At 33.2% G+C, this 22244-nt stretch overlaps 3 protein-coding genes across 3 annotated transcripts in view; 2 read left to right on the forward strand and 1 right to left on the reverse strand.

Moving 5' to 3' along the window:
* The window catches only part of LOC112057584 (juvenile hormone esterase-like), a 46381-nt gene that overhangs the window by 6053 nt on the left and 18084 nt on the right, over positions 1-22244 (reverse strand). The window lies entirely within an intron of this gene.
* On the forward strand, positions 5903-10571 carry LOC112057574 (esterase E4-like). The gene is made up of 4 exons (XM_052887960.1): positions 5903-5956; positions 6431-6697; positions 6998-8352; positions 10373-10571. Exons 1-4 carry the CDS (start codon positions 5903-5905, stop codon positions 10569-10571), a joined length of 1875 nt encoding a protein of 624 aa, XP_052743920.1.
* LOC112057553 (esterase E4-like) lies at positions 12149-15222 on the forward strand. The gene is made up of 3 exons (XM_024098011.2): positions 12149-12374; positions 12546-13900; positions 14814-15222. The coding sequence occupies exons 1-3, from the start codon at positions 12180-12182 to the stop codon at positions 15010-15012; spliced, it is 1749 nt and encodes a 582-aa protein (XP_023953779.2). The 5' UTR covers positions 12149-12179; the 3' UTR covers positions 15013-15222.

Here is a 22244-nt window from a genome sequence, read left to right on the forward strand (position 1 = left end):
ATTTAAAAGATATGTAATTTTAAACGATTAGTGTGTTATGACCTTTTGATTAAAGGAATTCTAGAAGTAGAAGTATTTTTTATTGAAAGGGAAAGTCTGTTCAATGAGCAGAGGCGGAGCTAGGTAACGAAGGGCCCTAGTCCAAATAAAAAAAAATGGCGCCACACTGTCTAGACTAGTTAGGTTTTACCAAGTAAAAATATTAAATATACTCAGATGTACAATTATTCGCCCACTTTAATATACTCGCGACATTAATATGTATTAATACCGGATATATGAATGTCGCGAGTATATTTAATATTTTTACTTGATAAAACCTAACCATATACAAGTACACAAAAATGCTAAGTTACTTTATCATCAGCTCTTTTTCGTTTTCGAAATTTTCTAAGTAGGTACCTACATTTAGATCGCGATTTTCTGGTATTTCAAGGACCCCGGGGTAGTTACGCCATTGCGGGCAGGGTTAAAACCACGACGATGTTCATGAGACCGGCGTCTTTCCGTAAAGCTATCGAGGCTTTAATGTAAAACATCGGTGCTCGATTTATATTGGACAGAAGCTACACTGGGCGACTAATCTGCAACCTATTCAAATGCAAATCATAACAGAATACTATAAAATACGTGAAGCCAATGAAAGACACTTCGTTAGGAAATTTGTCAAGCTATTAGCACATTTTGGTAAATATGGGTAACTTGAATTGCGCGCTAAAATATTAAAATTTATCACACTTAATTGATGTCTTTTGTACCAGAAATTCGTTCTTTACTCTAGCGGTAACGTTTTAGGCAATTTGCATGAAAAGGAGTAAAAAATTACAAGCAACGAATTTAGGACGAAGCTCAACAAACGAGCTTTTAGTAACAATTAAGAGATTAGGAGAGTTATTACTAAATTAGTTTTCCTAATTGCTTTAATTAAAAATAGATCAGTGTTTCAAAGTTTTTTATCAATAAATCGATTGTATGAATAATAAATAATTAATCGACATTAAATGAGCCGTGATAGTCAAGTGGATTATGACCTCTGCCAATATTTCAGGCGTGTTCATTTTAAGAAATTAAATACCACGTGTCTCAAATGGTGAAGGAAAAACATCGTTAGGAAACCTGCACACCTGAGAATTTTCTTAATTCTCTGCGTATGTGAAGTCTGTCAATCTGCATTGGGTCAGCGTGGTGGACTAATAACCTAATCCCTTTCATTATGAGAGGACACTCGAGCTCAGCAGTGAGCCGAATATGGGTTGATAATGATGATGATGATGAGTTTATTTCCGTAACATCAATATGTAACAAATAATTAAGGTTAAGTCTTGTGAACTTGTTTGACAGAAGGCTCCGCTCTTTCATTACAATATAATCAAAAGTGGGGTTATCTTAAAAACGCCTCATAGCCACCTTCCATTCTATACTACAGCCTTTCTTGATGAATACTGTTTACCAACAAACAAATTAAAAATGAGGGTATAAACCACTAGTCATTTCACTACTAATAATAATTATAATTAACTTGTTCTTAAATTAATGAAAACAAATTTGATTAATAAGCTTAGAATAATTAGATATGGTTAATATATTTTTATATCATTTTATTAATAAGCAATACATAATTGAAAATAAATAAGTTACGAAATGACATGCGTTGTCTACCTTCATTTCTAATTATTTCTTTGTTGGTAAACAGTACTCATCCAGAAAGGCTGTAGTTTATACATTATCGGCCTACTGATCGTAATGCCTTTTGTTTTATTTTAGGGTTACAGTCGACTTGCGCGGCTGAATGCTTTGTGTAGTCACGTACGAATCCGATTTGTAAGGTCAACAAAGACGTCGATACTTCGGAGCCTGCCCAATACTAAAGACTTCGAAATTAGCCATTCGATTTGGGCACTTCAATACTCTACAAAGGAGGTGGTCCAAAATTGTATGGAGCCCAGGATCAGTCATTGTACCCTAGCGGAAATAAAAGAAAATATTTTTTGAAACTTTTTTTGATTATACAAATCTACGAATTTACTTTAATTCTTTCGAAATAATATTCACTATCTCCCAAGAAATGCAACCAATTAAAATGGGAAATAATGGCGGATTGAAGACGTTTTCAATGCAGTAATCGATTTGACGTTTGCTGTCACAGTTGCTATAAGGGCGACATCTTGATAAAACTCAAAAACTTGGGTTTTAATTTTATTTATTTGTTTTTATTTAGTTACATTTATTCACTTTAATAAATTTTAATAAAATCCTTGTATTTTTTAAATTTTAATGATACGGGGTACAAGAGTGTATACAAATGGAAACTGTAATAGTTTCCTGGAGTGAGTGGCGTGCACTTCATAGACACAAAAATGCACTTTTGCATTACCAGGTTCGTAAAGAATCATTACGAACCTGTACTGAGAAAGGAATTTTGCTATTTTGTACGATTTGTACGTATTTTTTTTTTATTATTTACAAGTTAGCCCTTGACTACAATCTCACCTGATGATAAGTGATGATGGAATCTAAGATGGAAGCGGGCTCACTTGTTAGGAGGAGGATCCACACCCCTTTAGGTGACTTACATACTTATATTGGAAAGACGGGTTTTCTAAATTATTGTGACTATGAAGTTACTAGTAGACTCAGCTAAGCTACGCAAGCAACCAATCGCAAGAAAACAGTCGGCGACAAACAGAGTTTTTGGCCACTTATCTATTAGTAGATGATGAAAATGTTCTGTTTTCGCTAATTTAACTACCAAGGCTACGAGAATTTTATATGACTGTTGTTACCTACTGTAGCTCTCTCTAATAATAATATTCTGCCTCAAATATAGCTCTGAATAAAATATTTTACATTTTTGTATTTTTTGTATATATGGATTGATTGTACAGACAGCAAGGCACACCGTGTGTTATTGATTTATCATTTGATTGATTGCTTTGAAAATCGACGGATGGACGAAACAATACAATGGTTTATAGTTGGGAGCTTTGGGAATTTAAAATGACATGGAGTATTTAGGTATAGATTATTATATTCATGTAGATATGTAACCTTTTTTTTTACTTTAATTGCGTAATGTATTTCTCATTTTACAACCATCATTTCTTTAACTAAATCATTAGATACACGAAATAGTTTAGCATTTCATTAACAATAGATATTAATCTAGGACATGAACAATTTCATTTCATTTCATACAAACTTTCAACCGCTATTTCATTATTTTTATTTTCGCGACCAAAAGTAACTAAAGTAAAATTAAGCAAAGTAAGTATTTAAGGTCCCAGTTATAAAATATAAGTTAATATCCCAGTTATAAGTTCCTTTATCAAAAAATCATTTAAATCTAAATAACTAAACAGTGATGAAAAGGTGACAGTTACTCGTATATTTCTTCGTGTAAAGATACTACTTGTCCCTTTGTCAGCCATTCTCTCTATTTCGCTCTGTGCGTCTCGATATACGAATTTTGCGATCATTTAAAATTTTGATCTACCTATCATCTCTTATTATTCTGTACTACCATGAAATTACTCAATATGTTCACACTCCACATATATTGGAGTCTAGCTTAGTTTTTGTAAATCAAATAAATAAATAGTTTGACAGACATACAATGGTACTAAGGTTTATTGGCCGATATCACAAGGAGATACACTAGAGATAGGGCACAAAACTGAGGTGGACAAATGTGCATAATTGTCTTAATTTCATTTAGTCACTTATTTCACAACGAAAGTTATTTAAACAAATAATACCTATATATATATATATATATATATATATATATATATAACATATTACATATTTATATATATATATACAGGGTGTCCCGTAAATAGGCCTTGATGTCAGCTATCACCCTGCAATACCTAAATATTGTCTACAATGTCGAGTTCTGTGTTCAGGAAGTGTAAAAACTATATATTAAGTATATATTAATAAATTAAGTAAGTGGATAAACACAAAATTCTGCATGTGTGCGTTCAGTGGAGTAGCTAAATTCTCTTTTTGCGGTGATTTTGTTGTCATATAACATATTTATATATAGAATATCGTTGTCGACATAAAATATTTTATTACAAGCAAAACTGCAAGCGTATGAAAAGCTGCTAAATGAATGAATTTGCACGTTTCAAGTCGTTTATCATAATTTGCAAATTGGATAGAATTTCATTATACCTACAATACCTATCAGTAGTCATTAATTACCTTTCACAATTTTACGGGTCTATCAACTTTGTAACGCGGTAATAATACCCGCCCTAATTTATTACAAAAATGCGTAAGAAAAGCTAAATTTCGTAGATTAATTAACATCGTACATGTAATTAATACAGGAAAAGCTATATACGGTATATATGTTCCGAAAATGTACCGCGATTACAGAAACCGTGAATATGAAATGGTAATTTAGGTGTATGGGATTTTAGAGGATACTATAGCTTGTCAACTTCGTTCGTAACACTCCCGATGGTCCGCGCGGGCCGGGGGGTGTGTAGCGATGAATGAAAAACCCACGACTGATGCACCTCACTTCCCGCACGCACGATTTCACACCGCGGAGTTTTTCTGTGCTACTGGGTGTATCCCAGTCAAATAAGGATTTTACCTCGAAATTAAAGATAGTAAGTTATAAAATCCCATATTAAGTATTAAATTTAAAAGAAAATATTTACAAGAAATACGAATTTAAATATCGTAGAAATATAACAAGTATGGTAAGTAAGTGCTAATAAGAAACTACAAAAACCAGAAAATAATAATATGTTAGGTTTAAAAATGTGATAGAATTGATGCTGTTACAAATATAGCATTTTTACAATTTCAGGCGCCACTTATTAGAGAATCGAGGGGCGGTGTAATAAACGATGAATTGAATCGTATTGGTATGTTGCCTGAAATAAAAATTAAACCAGCCTATGTACAATATAATACCCACACTCTTTGTGGACCCAAGACTGTGATGGACCTGCCAATGCATAACTTTAAGCAATGTGTTATTAAACATTTACTTAGTCGAGGTTACTACACCATTGATGAGTTCCTTAATGATAAAGGTGCTTGGAGGTCATTGGATCAGCTTCCACCTTCACACAGGAAGTAAAACTATAAGAAATCATTACAATTTCTTATAGTTTTACTTCGTTGTTATCAATTATTGTAAATATTAATATTGTATGAATTTTTATTTAAAAAAGAGCAACTGTTGATTTTCTTGCCGGTTCTTCTCAGCAGAACCTGACTTCCGAATCGGTTGGTAGAATCTTTACAAATATGCAACTGACGTTTCAAAGGTGCCTGTAAACTGAGCCTACTTGAAATAAATGAATTTTGAATTTTTTTTCTATTTTGTGTTATACGGGCTAAACTAAAAGGTTATATAAAAACACGATGTTAAGCTTTTACGAGAACTAAAATATTAATCGAAGAACTACGTGCTTTGCTAGACGACTATTATTTTTAAGAGAGGCAACATTTCTCTAAATAAAAAAATGGTTTAAAAATAATAATAAAAAAAAAATTGGTTTTTGGTAGGCAAAATAAAATTTGGTTTCATCGTAGAAAAATATTCGGATAACCGAATTCGTAACCTAATCGGAACTCGTAACATAAACATTCCCATTATGAACGGATTGAACCCCCTACCCGCGAGAGTTTAGCAGTGCTCAGATAGGCTATTCTGTAACGATATTTTTATCACTTCGATAGTGTGAGCTTCGAACTCGCATCTATCGCTCTCTGTCTATAGTATCATGTTAAACAGAGAGATAGAGGTGAATTATAAACTTGCACTTGCGAGTTATACAAAACATCATTACAGAATATGCTTCCAGTTCTTCAGTTCAAAACTATTCCTTTAAGAACCGCATTGGCTTAGGATCGATAAGAATTTTGGTTTTCGATGCCTTTGCGATTGAAATTTCAATTGGATCCTTCAATTGACACTCAACACGAGGTAACTATAAAAAGTGCTCCAGAATACATAACTTACGTTGGACGAGACGAAATCTGCTAATTATTTAAATGCCCAAATCTCGTATTAAGCACCAACTTAAAGACTAGGAGGATCTGATAATGCTAATAGAATTAATAAATAAATAGGCAAACTTGATACGGTGAGTGACAAAAATTTTCCACTCACTCACTGTTCTTCTACGTAACAAGAAGATTTTGTTTCATACTTTGTATATTTTTTCAAATATAACCAATATTTTGCCAATTCCTTTTTTAATTAAAAGTCTTGGGTATACGTGTCTAGTGTGTAGTATCATAAATTCCAAAGAATAAGCATTTATGGCTCATAAACGCCTAGCTTAGTTACCAACAGTTGTAATCCGAAACAAAGAATTACCGCTAACTTTATCAGGTCGATATTCATTCAATAATAGTTATCACTAAATGTTGGTTAGATTACATTATTTACCTATAGAACACGTCAGTTATAAACACATATGTAATAAGGACTGCAAACAAATGTTACAAAGTTAATAAATACATTGCAATGGCTATTCGTAGAATTAGTTTAATGATTTTATTTGTTTTTTGTCTGAATGAAGCAACAGGAAATTTGATAGTTGAAACTAAATCGGGGAAAATATCTGGTAAAGAAGTGAAATCAATATTTCCCGGTGAAAAATATTATTCGTTTTTGAGTATACCATATGCTTTACCACCGATTGGAGATCTGAGGTTTAAGGTGAGACCTATGTATTTAAAAAAACTGTTTCTAGTAATTTACAATAGTAAACTACGCGGTTTCGTGTGTTTAGTTTCGTTTTTCACAAATTCTGCAGGAACCGTGGATTTTTTCTCGGTGATTTTTTTTTGATTTATGGAATTTAGGGTAATTCCAAATTTCAGCGAAATCTATTAAGTAGTTTATGCGCGAAAAAGTAACAAAAATCCTTATAAACTTTCGTGTTTATTATATTAGTATTATTTACCAAGAATAGAAATGATACTTGATAAATATAATACAACATAATTTTTGTTACAGGCACCAGTGCCTCACCCAGGATGGGAAGATGTTTTGGAAGCAAAAAATGCACGAAAAACTTGTGCGCAGTTTAATTTACCACAAAGAAGTGTTCCAAGCTACGGGTTTACTGGCGATGAAGATTGTTTACATTTAAGCATACACACGCCAAAACCACCAAGTAGTGAAAACGCATTGCCAGTTATAGTATTTCTGTACAACGAACACTTTAAAGTATCATATAATGCAACTAAAGAATATGGAAACGACTTTTTCATGAGAGAAGAAGTTATTATAGTTACACTTAATCACAGACTAGGATCCTTAGGTTTCGTATCATTTGAAGATGAAATACTTCCTGGTAACAACGGTATAAGGGATGTAATATTGGCTCTTAAATGGGTTAAAGATAACATTAATAACTTTGGTGGCGATCCATCAAAAATAACTCTAATGGGTAATTATGGTGGAGGAGTGATCGTAGATATATTGTTGCATTCGCCTAAAGCGAAAGGTTTATTTAGTGCAGCTGTAATGCAAAGTCAGACTTCTTTCCATCCATTATACATTCCTAAAAATCCAAAAAAAAGAGCGATTGCTCTTGCAGATCAACTGAATAAGACTGTTACGACAAGTGAATTGTTTCTTCAACGCATGTCTGATATATCAGCGTTTGAAATAACAAAGGCAGATATACTATCACAGGACGGTGATGAAGGTAGACTGTTTCAAAGAGGTACTGTACAGTTTGGCCCTGTTTTAGAAATCGAACATGACGATGCGATACTAACCAAGTATCCAGAAATAAGTACTGTTCCGGTATCGGTACCAGTAATGATCGGTTTTAATTCAAGAGAAGCGATAGAATTGAGTGAGGGCTTCTTAACCATACCTGCACACCTTAGTCGTATCGTCAAAGATATCCATTTCAGTTTCCCACGCAGAGTCAACTACCATTTGAAAGTAGATGATAACATATATCTTAAAGCGAATAAATATATTAGAAAATTTTATTTTGAGAAAGGCTCCGGAAAAGGCAATGAACAAGGCGAGCTCATGAATTTAATTGAAGACATGTTAGTTTTTTACCCAATTGATTTTACTGTGCATAAATATACAAACAATACTGATATACCTGTTTATTACTACATGTTTGACTATAGCGGTGAATTAAACTTCCGAAAAAAGAAAATTTTAGAAAGAGTGAGATCTTTAGATGGTACGTGGGGAGCATCTATCGGCGATGAACTATGTTATCTATTTGTTTGCCAGAAACACAGAAAAGTTTACAGGAAATTGTTGGAATCCGAGGACTCTGAAGAAATTAAAGTGCTAAGGACAATGGTCAAACTTTTTACTGATTTTGCTAAAACTGGGTGAGTTAGTTTTCATATTCTAAAAAAAATATCTTTTACATAAAATAATAATCACGATTTAAGACGATACAACAGATAACTTAATAGTACCTACTATCCTAATTACGTTTTTTTCGATGTAGGCTGTTTTTTGGGAATTTTATTTTTTATGGTTGATAAATACTACCTTGAACAATAATTTACATATTTAGGCAAGTATGGAAAAAAGAAATTCATTATTATTACAAGAACCGCAAGGTTTTACCATGATTTGGATTATCCAATTTAAAAATATGCACTATTTTCAGACACAACTTCATTTTTGGATTTTTTCAGGATTTGAAATTCAGTTTTTCATAAATCACTCAGGTTTTCCGGGATAAAAATATCCTATATTTTATATCTTTCAGTGAAAGTTTCATTAAAATTAGTTCATCTGTTCCAGAAATTAGCACAAAGAGAGCGAGAACAGACAAACGAAAATTTTTAAAAAGTTTGTTTAAGTTTTAGTAAATAACTATTAAACATTTGAGAAAAATATATATTTTGAAGGCACAGACAGACATTTGAATTTTAGTAATACTAGCAGACGCCCGCGACTTCGTCCGCGTGAAACTCGATGGAAAATTTCAACTACACCTACCCAACTCTACCCCTACCCCACCCCTACCCCACCCATAACCTACCCCTACCTTACACCTACCTCCTCAAGGAGCCCGGGACCTTTCCAACGAATGTAAAACCGTGGAAATCGGTTCGTGCATTCTGGAGTTATAGCGTCAGGAAGGAAAACCCGACTTATTTTTATATAGTAGAGAAGATGTGTATTGATCTGTCTCATATAAGGTCGCTATTGGCGATAATTTCTGATAATGGTTGATTTTCACTGTTCTCTTCTTCTCTTGATGATAAAAAAATATCATTTAAAGTTTTGCAAGCTTAGAAAAATCACTTTGCACGACGCCAGAACTTCTTTCTAGTCGACTTCTGGCTATGATATATCCAGTCGTTGACAGTAGAAATCTGAATTTAAATTTAAGATATTTGGCCTATTTTTGGCCACGTAGAATCAACTAATAAATAAATGATTAAAATTTCCAGTACAACCAAAAAAACAGCTGAACCGCGTTTAGCCACCATTTCTGCTGCTTCATCTCGCTTTGATAAGGTTTCCATCGTTTTTTCCGCACAATATTGTAGTATGTGAACTGTTTTCCATTTCAGAAACTCGTTGCGCTTTGTAAACTGGTGTATAGACATTAAAAATGTCAGATGCTAGTTTTGCATTTTTGCCTTCATTAACAAAATCTGTAAAATGTTGTGAATAACTTAGATAACTTCCATTTTTTGATAAGAAGTAGCACAACTGGTCAATCTAAACAAAAAAACGGCAAAATATATTTTTTTAGTGCATGTTACATTTGCAACGATAATAAATCGAATGAGGATACGTCTGACCAGTAATAAATCTCAATACCAAAAACTAAATGTATGATTTCAAAATTAATCAAAGGTATGAATATGCAGAAATTTAAAAAAATTGAGAATAGCATTTTCTTTATAAAATCTCCTTTTGTGAAACCAAATAAAAGGGGCTTGTTAAGGGAATTTCAAGTATATTTGTTTTTACAATTTAAAAATGAATATTTTTCGAGAATATGAATATTTTTCGAGAATATGAATATGTTTTTACAATTTAAAAATGAATATTTTTCGAGAATATGAATATTTATAATAAATTTTGAAAAAAACATACATAAATTAGCTATCTACTTTAGATTATAGGAAACCTTGAAGAGTTAAAAGTGTTAAATATGACTTTTGGAGCTTGGAGAATTTTAAATATGTTTATAATAATAGAGAATAATTTCAAATTTTTGATAAGTTAATTTAGTAGTTATTCATAAAAAATAAAGGCACTATAGGAATTTAATTTTTTTTAGTTTAGTATTTTATTTTAGTAAATAGTTATAGATCTTATAGTTTAGAATTAAAATGTTTTGTTCTTTACAATTTAAAGTTTTTCGTTTATTTTTTTCAGAAACCCTACACCTCCTGGCAGTGACTTTACTTGGATACCAGCTACTAAGGATGACAGAGAGTGTTTAATAATAAGCGACACTTTAAAGATACAGCCAAATTTATACAGAGATAAAGTAAAGTTTTGGGACGATTTCATTGAAAAATACGAGAAATTAGCAGTAGATGGGGTAGTGAAAGATATCAAAGATGAATTATAATAATTATATCAATTTATGAGTATATGATCTTTTTATTATTATAATCCCAGTTCTCAGACTGGGATCCAGCCACCTGAGTTTAATAATCAAGATATATTATTAAATTCAGTTCAGGACCTAATCAACTGAATTTAATAATCTAGATAGATTATTAAATTCAGTTGATTAGGACCTCAGTCATCTATACATTAAATATAATTGCTTGTCTTCACAAAGTGCTTCATTAGGTTGAGGTTAATAGTATAGGATCCCAGTATACAGCAACCTTGAGGAACGTGTTTTATATAAAATTAAACACGTCAATAAATCTGTTTGCAAATGGGTTGACTAAAATACCTGAAAATAGTTATTTTTTTCAAACTGATTTTTCGCAGAAAATCCTATACCAATGAGTTCGTAATTAAATAATCTTTAACTTAACTTAAATAGCTTTTTTTCATTAACCAGACCAGTGCAATTTACTAGTAAATATTTACCTGTTTATACTTGCCTACCTAAGAGTTTTGAGGGGAAAAAATTCATTTGTCAACCTAACGTTTGTATATTTTATAGGGATATATATTCATCCTTTCGATTGGCATGGAATTTGTCCATCTAATCAAATTTTTGTTTAATCATATTCTGAACTATAATTTTAATCAACCCGTTTGTAATACATTAATTTGACATATTTGATTTGATATAAAAAACTTTTCAACCAATGATCAATTCGGTGAAGGTCGATTACTAGTGAGATCTTAGAATATAAGTTTGGAATTAAGTATTCAAGCTTGTCTATTCTTTGTTTTTTTTTAATAGGTAAATCATTAAACTTAAATAACAGTTTATTTACTATTCTACAAAATACTTATTGCAATTTTCACTTAAATTAAATTAAACAAATTAAGACTAAGAAAAAAAACAAGCTTGTCTACAATTGTATCCGTCAAACAATAATAAAGTTAAGTTAACAGGACCTTCAGTCACAGGAGTTTACAACTCTTAAAAGAAGACTCTAGCCTTTATTATTTGTTACCGATTGATGTTAACAAAATAAACTATTTTTTTTATATTTTTTAAGGTATAACCAATTTCTATTGTTGAAATCGGTAAAATGACGCATATGTACCTGGATTGGGATTAATATTTAAGATATCGATGATTTTTCATCAAAATCGGATTGGAATGTACTTTTCCATTAATCCAGTTGCATGCTACTAGTCAATTTGACGTTGTCGCGACCTGCAAAGTATAAAAGGGTTCCGTTTTTCCCTCTTAAGTAAAAAACCCTAAAAGAAACAAATAGAAAATGATTGTCGATGTCATGCCTTTTATAAATAGTTTTTATATCTAGCTCGCAAGATCATATGTATCTAGCAAGATAAATAAGTCCCAACAGAAAAATAAGAATTTATGGTTCATAAACTCCCAGATTAGTTACCAACTACTATAATTCCGATACAAAGAATTACCGCAAGCATTATCAGCTCGATGTTCAGTCAATAATAATTGCGCTTCGCTATCACTAAACACCGGTTAGATTACAAATTATTTACCTTTAGTACACGTCAGTCATAAACACATGTGAGGACTGCAAACAAATGTTAAAAAAATAATAAATCCATTACAATGACTGCCCCTAGTGTTAGTTTAATCGTTTTATTTGTTTTTTGTCTGAGTGAAGCAATAGGAAATGTGATAGTTGAAACTAAATCGGGAAAGATATCTGGTTTAGAAGTGAAATCAATATTTCCCGGTGAAAAATATTATTCATTTTTGAGTATACCATATGCTGAACCGTCCATTGGAGATTTAAGATTTAAGGTGAGTCCTATTTGTTGAAAGTAGTCGTCATACATAAATAGTCGTCATAAAGTGGGCGGATAATTGTGCCTCTGAGTATATTTTTTAATTTATTTCTTTCTTCAGAAATTTCTTCAGAAATTGTACTGATTTTTATTAAATTTGATTGTATAACTGGCATTTTTATTACAGGCACCAGTGCCTCATCCAGGATGGGAAGATGTTTTGGAAGCAAAAAAATTGCAAAAATCTTGCGCACAGTTGAATTCACCACAAAGAAGAATTAAACGTTACGGATTTACTGGCGATGAAGATTGTTTACATTTAAGCATACACACGCCAAAACTGCCAAGCAGTGAAAATGCATTGCCAGTTATAGTATTTCTGTACAACGAAAATTTTAAGATATCATATAATGCTAGTAAAGAATATGGAAATGACTTTTTCATGAAAGAAGAAGTTATTATAGTTACACTTAATCACAGACTAGGATCCTTAGGATTCGTATCATTTGAAGATGAAATACTTCCTGGTAACAACGGTATAAGGGATGTAATATTGGCTCTTAAATGGATTAAAGATAACATTAATAACTTTGGTGGCGATCCATCAAAAATAACTCTAATGGGTAATTATGGTGGAGGAGTGATCGTAGATATATTGTTGCATTCGCCTAAAGCGAAAGGTTTATTTAGTGCAGCTGTAATGCAAAGTCAGACTTCTTTCCATCCATTATACTTTCCTAATAATCCGAAAAAAAGAGCAATTGCTCTCGCGGATCAACTGAATGAAAAGGTTACAACAAGTGAATTATTTCTCCAACGGATGTCTAGCATACCAGCAATAAAATTAACAAGTGCAGATGCATTATCACAAGACGCTGATGAAGGTAGTATATTTCAAAGAGGTACCGTACAATTTGGTCCTGTTTTAGAAATCAAACATGACGATGCGATAATCACCGAGTTTCCAGAAAACAGTACTGTTCCGGTGTCGGTACCAGTGATGATCGGTTTTAATTCCAGAGAAGCGATAGAATTGAGTGAACGCTTCTTACACGTGCCTGAACACCTTAGTCGTATCATCAGAGATATCCATTTAACTTTTCCGCGCAGAGTCAACTACCGTTTCAAAGTAGATGATAACATATACCTTAAAGCGAATAAAGACATTAGAAAATTTTATTTTGACAAAGCCTCCGGAATAAGCAATAAACAAGGCGAGTTTATGAATTTAGTTGGGGACATGATGGTTTTTTATCCCATAGATTATACTATACGTAAATATACGAGCAATGCTGATGCACCTGTTTACTACTACATGTTTGACTATAGCGGTGAATTAAACTTCCGAAAAAAGAAAGTTTTAGAAGAAGCGAGATCTCTAGATGGTACGTGGGGAGCATCTATCGGCGATGAATTGTGTTATCTATTTGTTTGCCAGAAACACAGAAAAGTTTACAAGAAATTATTGGAATCTAAGGACTCCGAAGAAATTAAAGTGATATGGACAATGGTCAAACTATTTACTGATTTTGCTAAAACTAGGTGAGAAGTAATTTTCATATGCTAATACTATTACTGCTCATAATTTTTAACTTCCTGCTAGTCACAACTAAGTTGGGAAGTTATCAGTTTACCCCATTTTTCGTAAATAGAGTTTTCTTCGTACCTCGACGTATCATCGAGCTATCTTCACTATTTTACGATGGTTGTATAATGTATAACTTTGTATAAGTAAATATGTAACTTTCTAATAGATTTTGAACAGTTTTATGTTATCAACCCATATTCACTCACTACTGAGCTCGAGTCTCCTCTCAGAATGAGAGGGGTTAGGCCAATAGTCCACCGCGCTGGCCCAATGCGGATTGGCAGACTTCACATACGCAATAATAAAGTCAGCATTTAAAAAGGGCTTCACAAAAACAGATTTCCTAAAATATTGGATCCGATTTGGACCAGTCGATTTTAAGAAATCTATCAAAAATCAAACAATAAAAAAAATTATTTTATTAATAACTCTTTAACGTCTATACCGATCGATTTCAAACTATTTAGCTCCTCCTCAAAATATCAAGTGAATGCAAAATAATAGTACTGCATATTGCGGACTCATAGCATCATAAATATATTTAACTGAAATCATAATTATTACATTCATAGAAACAAATTTAAAAAATCATTAGCAGTAATTTTTAAAGCGTAAACTTTTTAGTTTATAGTATAAAGAATTAAATAAAAAATAATCATTTTTAAATCCATTTACGTTCATTAATTCTTCATTTATTATGCTTATTTGACTGGGCTAATTAATAGATTTAAAGGATTTTATAAACAAAATAATGGGTGATTTTCTGAATTGATTTTAATAATCATTTCAAATATTATTATTTTAATAATACTTTAGTATTACATTATTTGCTTCTTTCAAAAGTAAAATTTTCTATTTCTTTTTCAGAAATCCTACACCTCCTGGCAGTGACTTTACTTGGATACCAGCTACTAAAGATGATCGAGAGTGTTTAATAATAAGCGATAAATTAAAGATGCAGCCGAATTTATACCGAGACAAAGTAACATTTTGGGACGATTTCATTGAAAAATATGAGAAACTAGCGGTAGACGGTGTAGTGAAAGACATAAAGGATGAATTATAAATACATAATTATAACAATTTACGAGTACAAGATCTTTTTATTACAAAATATTGTTAAAAGACGTATATTCTTTTGAACCCAGGCCTCATAAGAACGTCCTTGTATTTATAATGTATACCGGCAACCGCCTACAACAACTAAGATATTAAATCGGTTGATATGTCCATATAATAATAAATCTCTTAGATTTAAGTGTAGTTTAAACTTTTACCTTGAGTTTTTAACCGGACTCTGCAGTGCTGTGAATGCCTGTAAAAGATGGCTGCAGTAGGCCAAGAATTTTGTAACTGATTTATAAATCTATTGTTTTCTGCTGTCATTGTTGGCATTTTAAATAAATAAATGTATCATGAACTATAATTAATTGTCTTGGAACGGAATTATTCCAACGGAATTAATTTTTATAGGTCAAAATTTAAAAATCAATATCAGAAATAGGGTTACTAGCCTAAAGTGAAAAGTGTGCATTTCAATAGTCTGACGATTTAAACCTGACATTCTAGAGTACGTTTTTTAAATTCTGATAAACGAGAGCCGTGATAGCCCAGTGGATATGACCTCTGCCTCCGATTCCGGAGGGTGTGGGTTCGAATCCGGTCCGGGGCATGCACTTCCAACTTTTCAGTTGTGTGCATTTTAAGAATTTAAATATCACGTGTCTCAATCGGTGAATAAAAACATCGTGAGGAAACCTGCATACCAGAGAATTTTCTTAATTCTCTGCGTGTGTGAAGTCTGCCAATCCGCATTGGGCCAGCCTGGTGGACTATTGGCTTTATCCCTCTCATTCTGAGAGGAGACTCGAGCTCAACAGTGAGCCGAATATGGGTTGATGACGACGATAACCAATAAATCTAAGAGTATCTATCTGACGCTTCCAAAAGTGGCTGTAAACTAAGCCTAATTGAAATAAATTAATTTTGAGATCGAGTTTGAGTTTGAATGCCTAAAAATACTTATTTTATAATCTGCCGATTTGCGGAAGCCTGAGTAAGAATAATACGTTCAGCTGGAGTAAAAGCATGTATCCCAACTTTTACCCTTTTAATTTATTTCTATCTCGAACTCTCTCCTTCTCCATCTGCATCCATCATCCGTTACCTTGACAAAAACAACGCATTTGTGAGGTAGGTTCAAAGTAAACCATCAAAGAGAGAGCTAGAACAAGATTATTATTTCTTGATCATTTATTATAGATGATCAAAAACAACGCATTTGTGAGGTAGGTTCAAAGTAAACCATCAAAGAGAGAGCTAGAACAAGATTATTATTTCTTGATCATTTATTATAGATGATCAAAAACAACGCATTTGTGAGGTAGGTTCAAAGTAAACCATCAAAGAGAGAGTTAGAACAAGATTATTATTTCTTGATCATATATTATAGATGATCAAAAACAACGCATTTGTGAGGTAGGTTCAAAGTAAACCATCAAAGCGAGAGCTGGAACAAGATTATTATTTCTTGAACATTTATTATAGATGATCAAAAACAACGCATTTGTGAGATAGGTTCAAAGTAAACCATTAAAGAGAGAGCTAAAACAAGATTATTATTTCTTGAACATTTGTTAAAGATGATCAAAAACAACGCATTTGTGAGGTAGGTTCAAAGTAAACCATCAAAGAGAGAGCTAGAACAAGATTATTATTTCTTGAACATTTATTAAAGATGATCAAAAACAACGCATTTGTGAGGTAGGTTCAAAGTAAACCATCAAAGAGAGAGCTAGAACAAGATTATTATTTCTTGATCTTTTATTACAGCTGATCATAATCAACGCAGTTTTCTGAACTGGCAATCTTAGTTCGGAATACAACGGTTATATTCTTTTAACGGTAATTGTGTTTAGGCTCTGTGTTCCTGTTTTTTTTAGATTAGGCATAATTGTAGTTATGCATCCTCTTGGACACGAGCTCGCGCATCTACAATTTTCGAATTAAGAATTCTAGCGCGACTGAAATTGCTAGATTTGTAAAAGTTGTAAGCTTGACGCTTGACGGCAATGTGGACCGAGAGGTGAAAAGTAGAATAATGAGCGGGATGGATGAATTGGCGACAGATCTCAGGTGTGTGACCCTCAAATGTCTCTTAAACTTAAGGATAAAATATACAAAACGGACCTGTTACCCTATATGGATCAGAATGTTGGGCGGTAAAAGAGACGAGAGAGATAGTGTTGAGAATTATTAGTGCCTAAACCAACAATTCATGTTTCCGATACATAGATATACATATGAGTAGTTATGTTGAACATTGTTTAAACTAAAGTTAGAGTTAAGACTATAAATAGCATACGTAACTTGAATTCTTTAGCTGTAAGTTATTAATAAACCTTAATATTATTTGGCCTTTCACTACCCTTAACTATAAGTTCATACATTATATTATTAGTTCTTCACTGTTCGACACCGTTGTAGAAAGTAAGTCTACAATGTTGCTATCCTTGTCTAACCTGTGTTCCTTTTCTAATGTATATACTTGTCTCGCTCTAAGTTTAAGTGTATCTCGCTCTAAGTTTAAGTCTATCTCTGTCTAATTATAAGTCTGTCCTTGTTCACTGTTATTGTGTCTTACTTAAATAAATATAAGAGAATGCGAACGCTTCTAAAGCTATATAATTCAGCACCCCAATAATATTTCACACACTTCACTCCCGAAGCCTGAAGCGATCGCACCTCTACTTTACAAGAAATTACGTGTTTTATTTATACGCGTGTACTCCCTGTGGTTTGGACTCTCCAAATCCTCCACAGTGCATGGTCCTTCGTACCGGATTCACCGAGCCGGCAAACATCATTGAAGATAAGCTCAGGCAAGAGAGCGTCTCCGTGGAAGAACTGAAGAGGAATCAACCTATCGCCGCAGAACAGGGTTCCGCGGGCTGGGAAGATCGTTCAGTTGGGCCACGGAACTGAAGTGACGTCATCGAAGTCTGCCTAGACCGAAGAAAAGGCATCAACCCTTCGCTGCGGGTGCATTGAGGCGAAGCTCAGTAGTAGCTGCCGAAGACCGCGAGGCTTGTGGGGAAGATCGTTTCATCGAGCTACAGACCAACTAAGGATCTACGACGCATCCACGAAAAGGAATCTACCTTCGCTGCGGGTGCATTGAGGCGAAGCTCAGTAGTAGCTGCCAAAGACCGCGAGGCTGTGGGGAAGATCGTTTCGTCGCGCAGTAGAAGACCTTCAACGGAGTCCACCTTCAACAAAACGAAGAGGAATCCACCTTCGCTGCGGGTGCATTGAGGCGAAGCTCCGAGTAGCTGCTGAAGACCGCGAGGCTGTTGGGAAGATCGCTTCGTCGCGTTGAAGAAGACTTCAAGGGAGTCACCTTCAACAAACCGAAGAGGAATCCACCTTCGCTGCGGGTGCATTGAGGCGAAGCTCGGAGTAGCTGCTGAAGACCGCGAGGCTGTTGGGAAGATCGCTTCGTCGCGTTGGAGAAGACTCTAAGCGGTTTACCGCGCCTCATCTGTTCACCACCTAACGGTGTCAAATGGTGAACAGTGAGTTAACGCCTAACGGCGGGAGCAGTATACCAGACGGTACTGCCAGCTTGCCTTAACCGGCTATAAGTCTGTAACAGTCTGATCGCGCCGATACGGTTCACGTGAGATAGGGGTCCTCCTAGTAGGCACAGCCGAGGGTGTCGGGCGTTCCTCCCGATACCTGAGCACTCTAACCCTCACGTGTTACCCTCTGTCGGGCGATTCCCACCTCACCTTACCTATTACTCCATCCCTGGGAGAGTGTGTCTTTCGAGACCCTCAAACAGGACTGCTAGGGCATTAGGGCTGATAGGGCAGTTAGGGTATTAGGTACGGTAGGTTATTTAGGGTATTTATGTATTTTATTTTTAAGGTATTTATTTATTTTATTTAGGGTTTTAAAACGGTAGGTTTATTAGGGTATTTATGTATTTTATTTTTAAGGTATTTACTTATTTTATTTAGGGTTTTAAAACGGTATATTTATTAGGATATTTATTTTATTTTTCAAGGTATATAATTATTTTATTTAGGGTTAACGTTAGAATTAATAGGGTATTAGGAACAGTAGGATAGGTACTGTCAATAAAACCTCGAGGACAAAGAAACCACGGTTGGCTTCAAAATAGATTTACTATAAAACCACGACTTACGCAAGAAAATGGACGGATTGATAAGCACAGAATTACGGAATCTATTGCTATGCCTTCAAAAAGTAGGACGAGTTTCACATGATAACCCCCGCATGGATTATAATCGGACACAAGATGACGAACCCCGAATGGACAAAAAGATACGAGACTCTAAGGATAAGGAAAAGAGAAGAGCCATTTTAAAGGCACGTATAGAGATCAAACAAGCACGATTGGAACGAGCAAAAGTAGAAGTTGAGTTAGCAAAGTTAAAAATAGAACTATCACAACTCACAGAAAACAGTTGCTTTAATAAAGAAACAGAAATTGTTAATAATGAACCAGAAATTGCTAATAATTCTACAGATAACATACCAATATCAAATAATAATAAATACATTAACTTCATAAATAGTTCACAGAGAACAGACGCGGCACTAAACAAAGTCAGTAATTATGAATCAAACAACAATAAAATTAGAATCATTTCAACCTATTCAACAACAGAACAACAAACTTTTATACACCAACCAGAACAAAACAATCAACCGTGTACAATCAAAATACGAGCTCCCGATAATACATCACATGGGACATTTGGCAAAAAATATGGACAACACAAGATTGATAAAATAAGAAAACTATGTACAGGGAAAGCTTATTTAAAACTATCACAAGAGTTACTGTACAGATTAAACAAGAATACACTTTTAATATATCTGTGGAATGACGCGCCATATAGAACACCATATAACGATATTAATCAAATTAATTACATACTCATATCCCTTACAGAAGAAAATTACAGTGTTATGAATAAAAAGAAATCTAACTTGGTTTTAAAACCATTTCGAAAAGAAAACAACAGAGTAAATTCAATCTTGGTGTCAAAACCACTTATCAATAACGTTAACAAAAACTATGCTCACTCAATTAAAATCAGAAGTCTACCAAAATACCAAAAGTCAAAATTGAACAGTTATAAAACTATATAATTTTGCACAAGCACTCGTAACAACACAAGAAACTAGCAAAGCAATATCGTGGCCAAAAATCTACGAAAATATAAAATGTTGCAAGTTTGAAAAACGGCCTAACACAGAACCAAATGTATTTATTTCTAAAAACAAATTACGTATAGCCAAAATTTATAATGTGCAATTGAAACGAAAAGAGCTGTATAAACCCAGAACAAGTGAAAAAGCTACATTTGAAACTATATCAACTGCTAGAACAAATGACATCAGATTAATATTGAACTGCCGCGTAGGAGACAAAAATAAATCGAAAATATTAGATGAGTTAAAACAAATAATAAAAGTCGGTAACACAAAAACTCAACAATTTACCGAGGAAACAATAAAACTTAGCTTATTGCAAACACCTGCATATAATAAAACACAACCTTCAAACTTACACCGCGATAATAATAAAAATAAACAACTTATCCAAGAACGCTATTGTTTAAAACTAACGAAGAGGCTTAACAAGCCAGTCATCCTTATCAGAAAGGAAATCGCAACAATAGAAAAAGGTATCATAAAAAATAATATCTCCGAAATACGCAAACGTAGTTTATCGCCACCAGCAGATAAGCAAACAACGCCGCTATACCTAAACGCTATTGACCACCTGCTTATCAATATAATAAAAGACCACCTATTTAATACCAAGTCAATAAAAGGTTCACGAAACACCAAATGGATTATAATCAACAATAGAACTCTAAAACTGGTCATAAAAACTAAAATATTATTTTCTAAAGAAAAATATTATAAGCCATTAGTATTTAAACGAAGGAAAGGTAATGAAGCCGTCGAAGATAAATGTTCTCAGAATAGAAGCGCCAAAGATGACATAGCACAAGCTGTAAGACCAAGTCAAAGCTTCACCGGTACATATTATCATAACACATCTACAGAATCAAAACTTATAAGAAAGTTACAAATAAATATTCGTTGTCCATTAAAACCAAGAAAACTTAAAATAAAATATACAGGCACAAAAACTTCGCAGTCGTTTCAATACCAATACGAGGGGGAGCTCTATGCCAATATTATTCGTATGCACCACCTTAAAAGTATACACGGTGCAAATTGGAAAACTAGACTCAAGAACACTCAAAAACTTAATTTAAGTTACAAGACTAATGTGAAACTTAAAGCACACATACTTCATCAGTGAAGACGGTCAGAAGATATTAATTTTTAAATAACAATAAAGTAAATAGCGCTAATACAACATTGAGAATAAAGAACCGTGAAAGCCAGTAGCTCCTCTACCTATAATATTGTCAGAATTAGAAATCCAAGCCGTCATTTCACTCAGAACAAACAATAGTTATCATAATTTAAGAAAAATAGAAAAATATCACACCACCATACGGCAAATAACAGATAACAATCGTTATTGTTATGAATATGATAGTATACAATTAGAACTACTAGCACTACTTATAAGAAGGCTTAATTCAATAATATTACAATCATCACAGTATACGGAGTATCGAGACGAGGGGGAGCAAATACACGTTGCACAATGGAAATCTAGGTTGAAGAAACTGAGAATTAGGAACAAAGTCTGAGTTCAAGATCATTTGTTATTAATGGGTAATTACAAATCACATTTAGCAATACTAAAAATATTTTTATTATATTTACCGATTTACATAACAATGCATTGTAATTAAAATACTTTAAGCCATTTAACAACCATTTAAATATCAAGTCACTACCTGATGTGAATATGACATATCACGAAATGAATACTAACACTCTAGCATTAGTGAACCATGTGAAAACATGCATAGAATAATCTATCAGCACATATCTATTGTCACCTTAAACCAAGATGAATTTCCCGCTTTAAAAACTTAAGCAATTCTAATAACAAGTAATAAGATTGTGACATTTCTAATAAACAAAGTAGAGAGAAATATTAGAGTAAATAATTTAGAACCAACATATATATCCGTCACGTATTACCCAACGAACCTTTGATTTATCAAATAGAATATTCATGTTAGCATTTATCAACAAAACTAGAAGCATACATCATTATCCGCTAATTATCATAATTCCGCTTTTGAAAATATCAAAATGTATATTAAA

Source organism: Bicyclus anynana, chromosome 20, assembly GCF_947172395.1.
Source record: "Bicyclus anynana chromosome 20, ilBicAnyn1.1, whole genome shotgun sequence".
Taxonomy (NCBI): domain Eukaryota; kingdom Metazoa; phylum Arthropoda; class Insecta; order Lepidoptera; family Nymphalidae; genus Bicyclus; species Bicyclus anynana.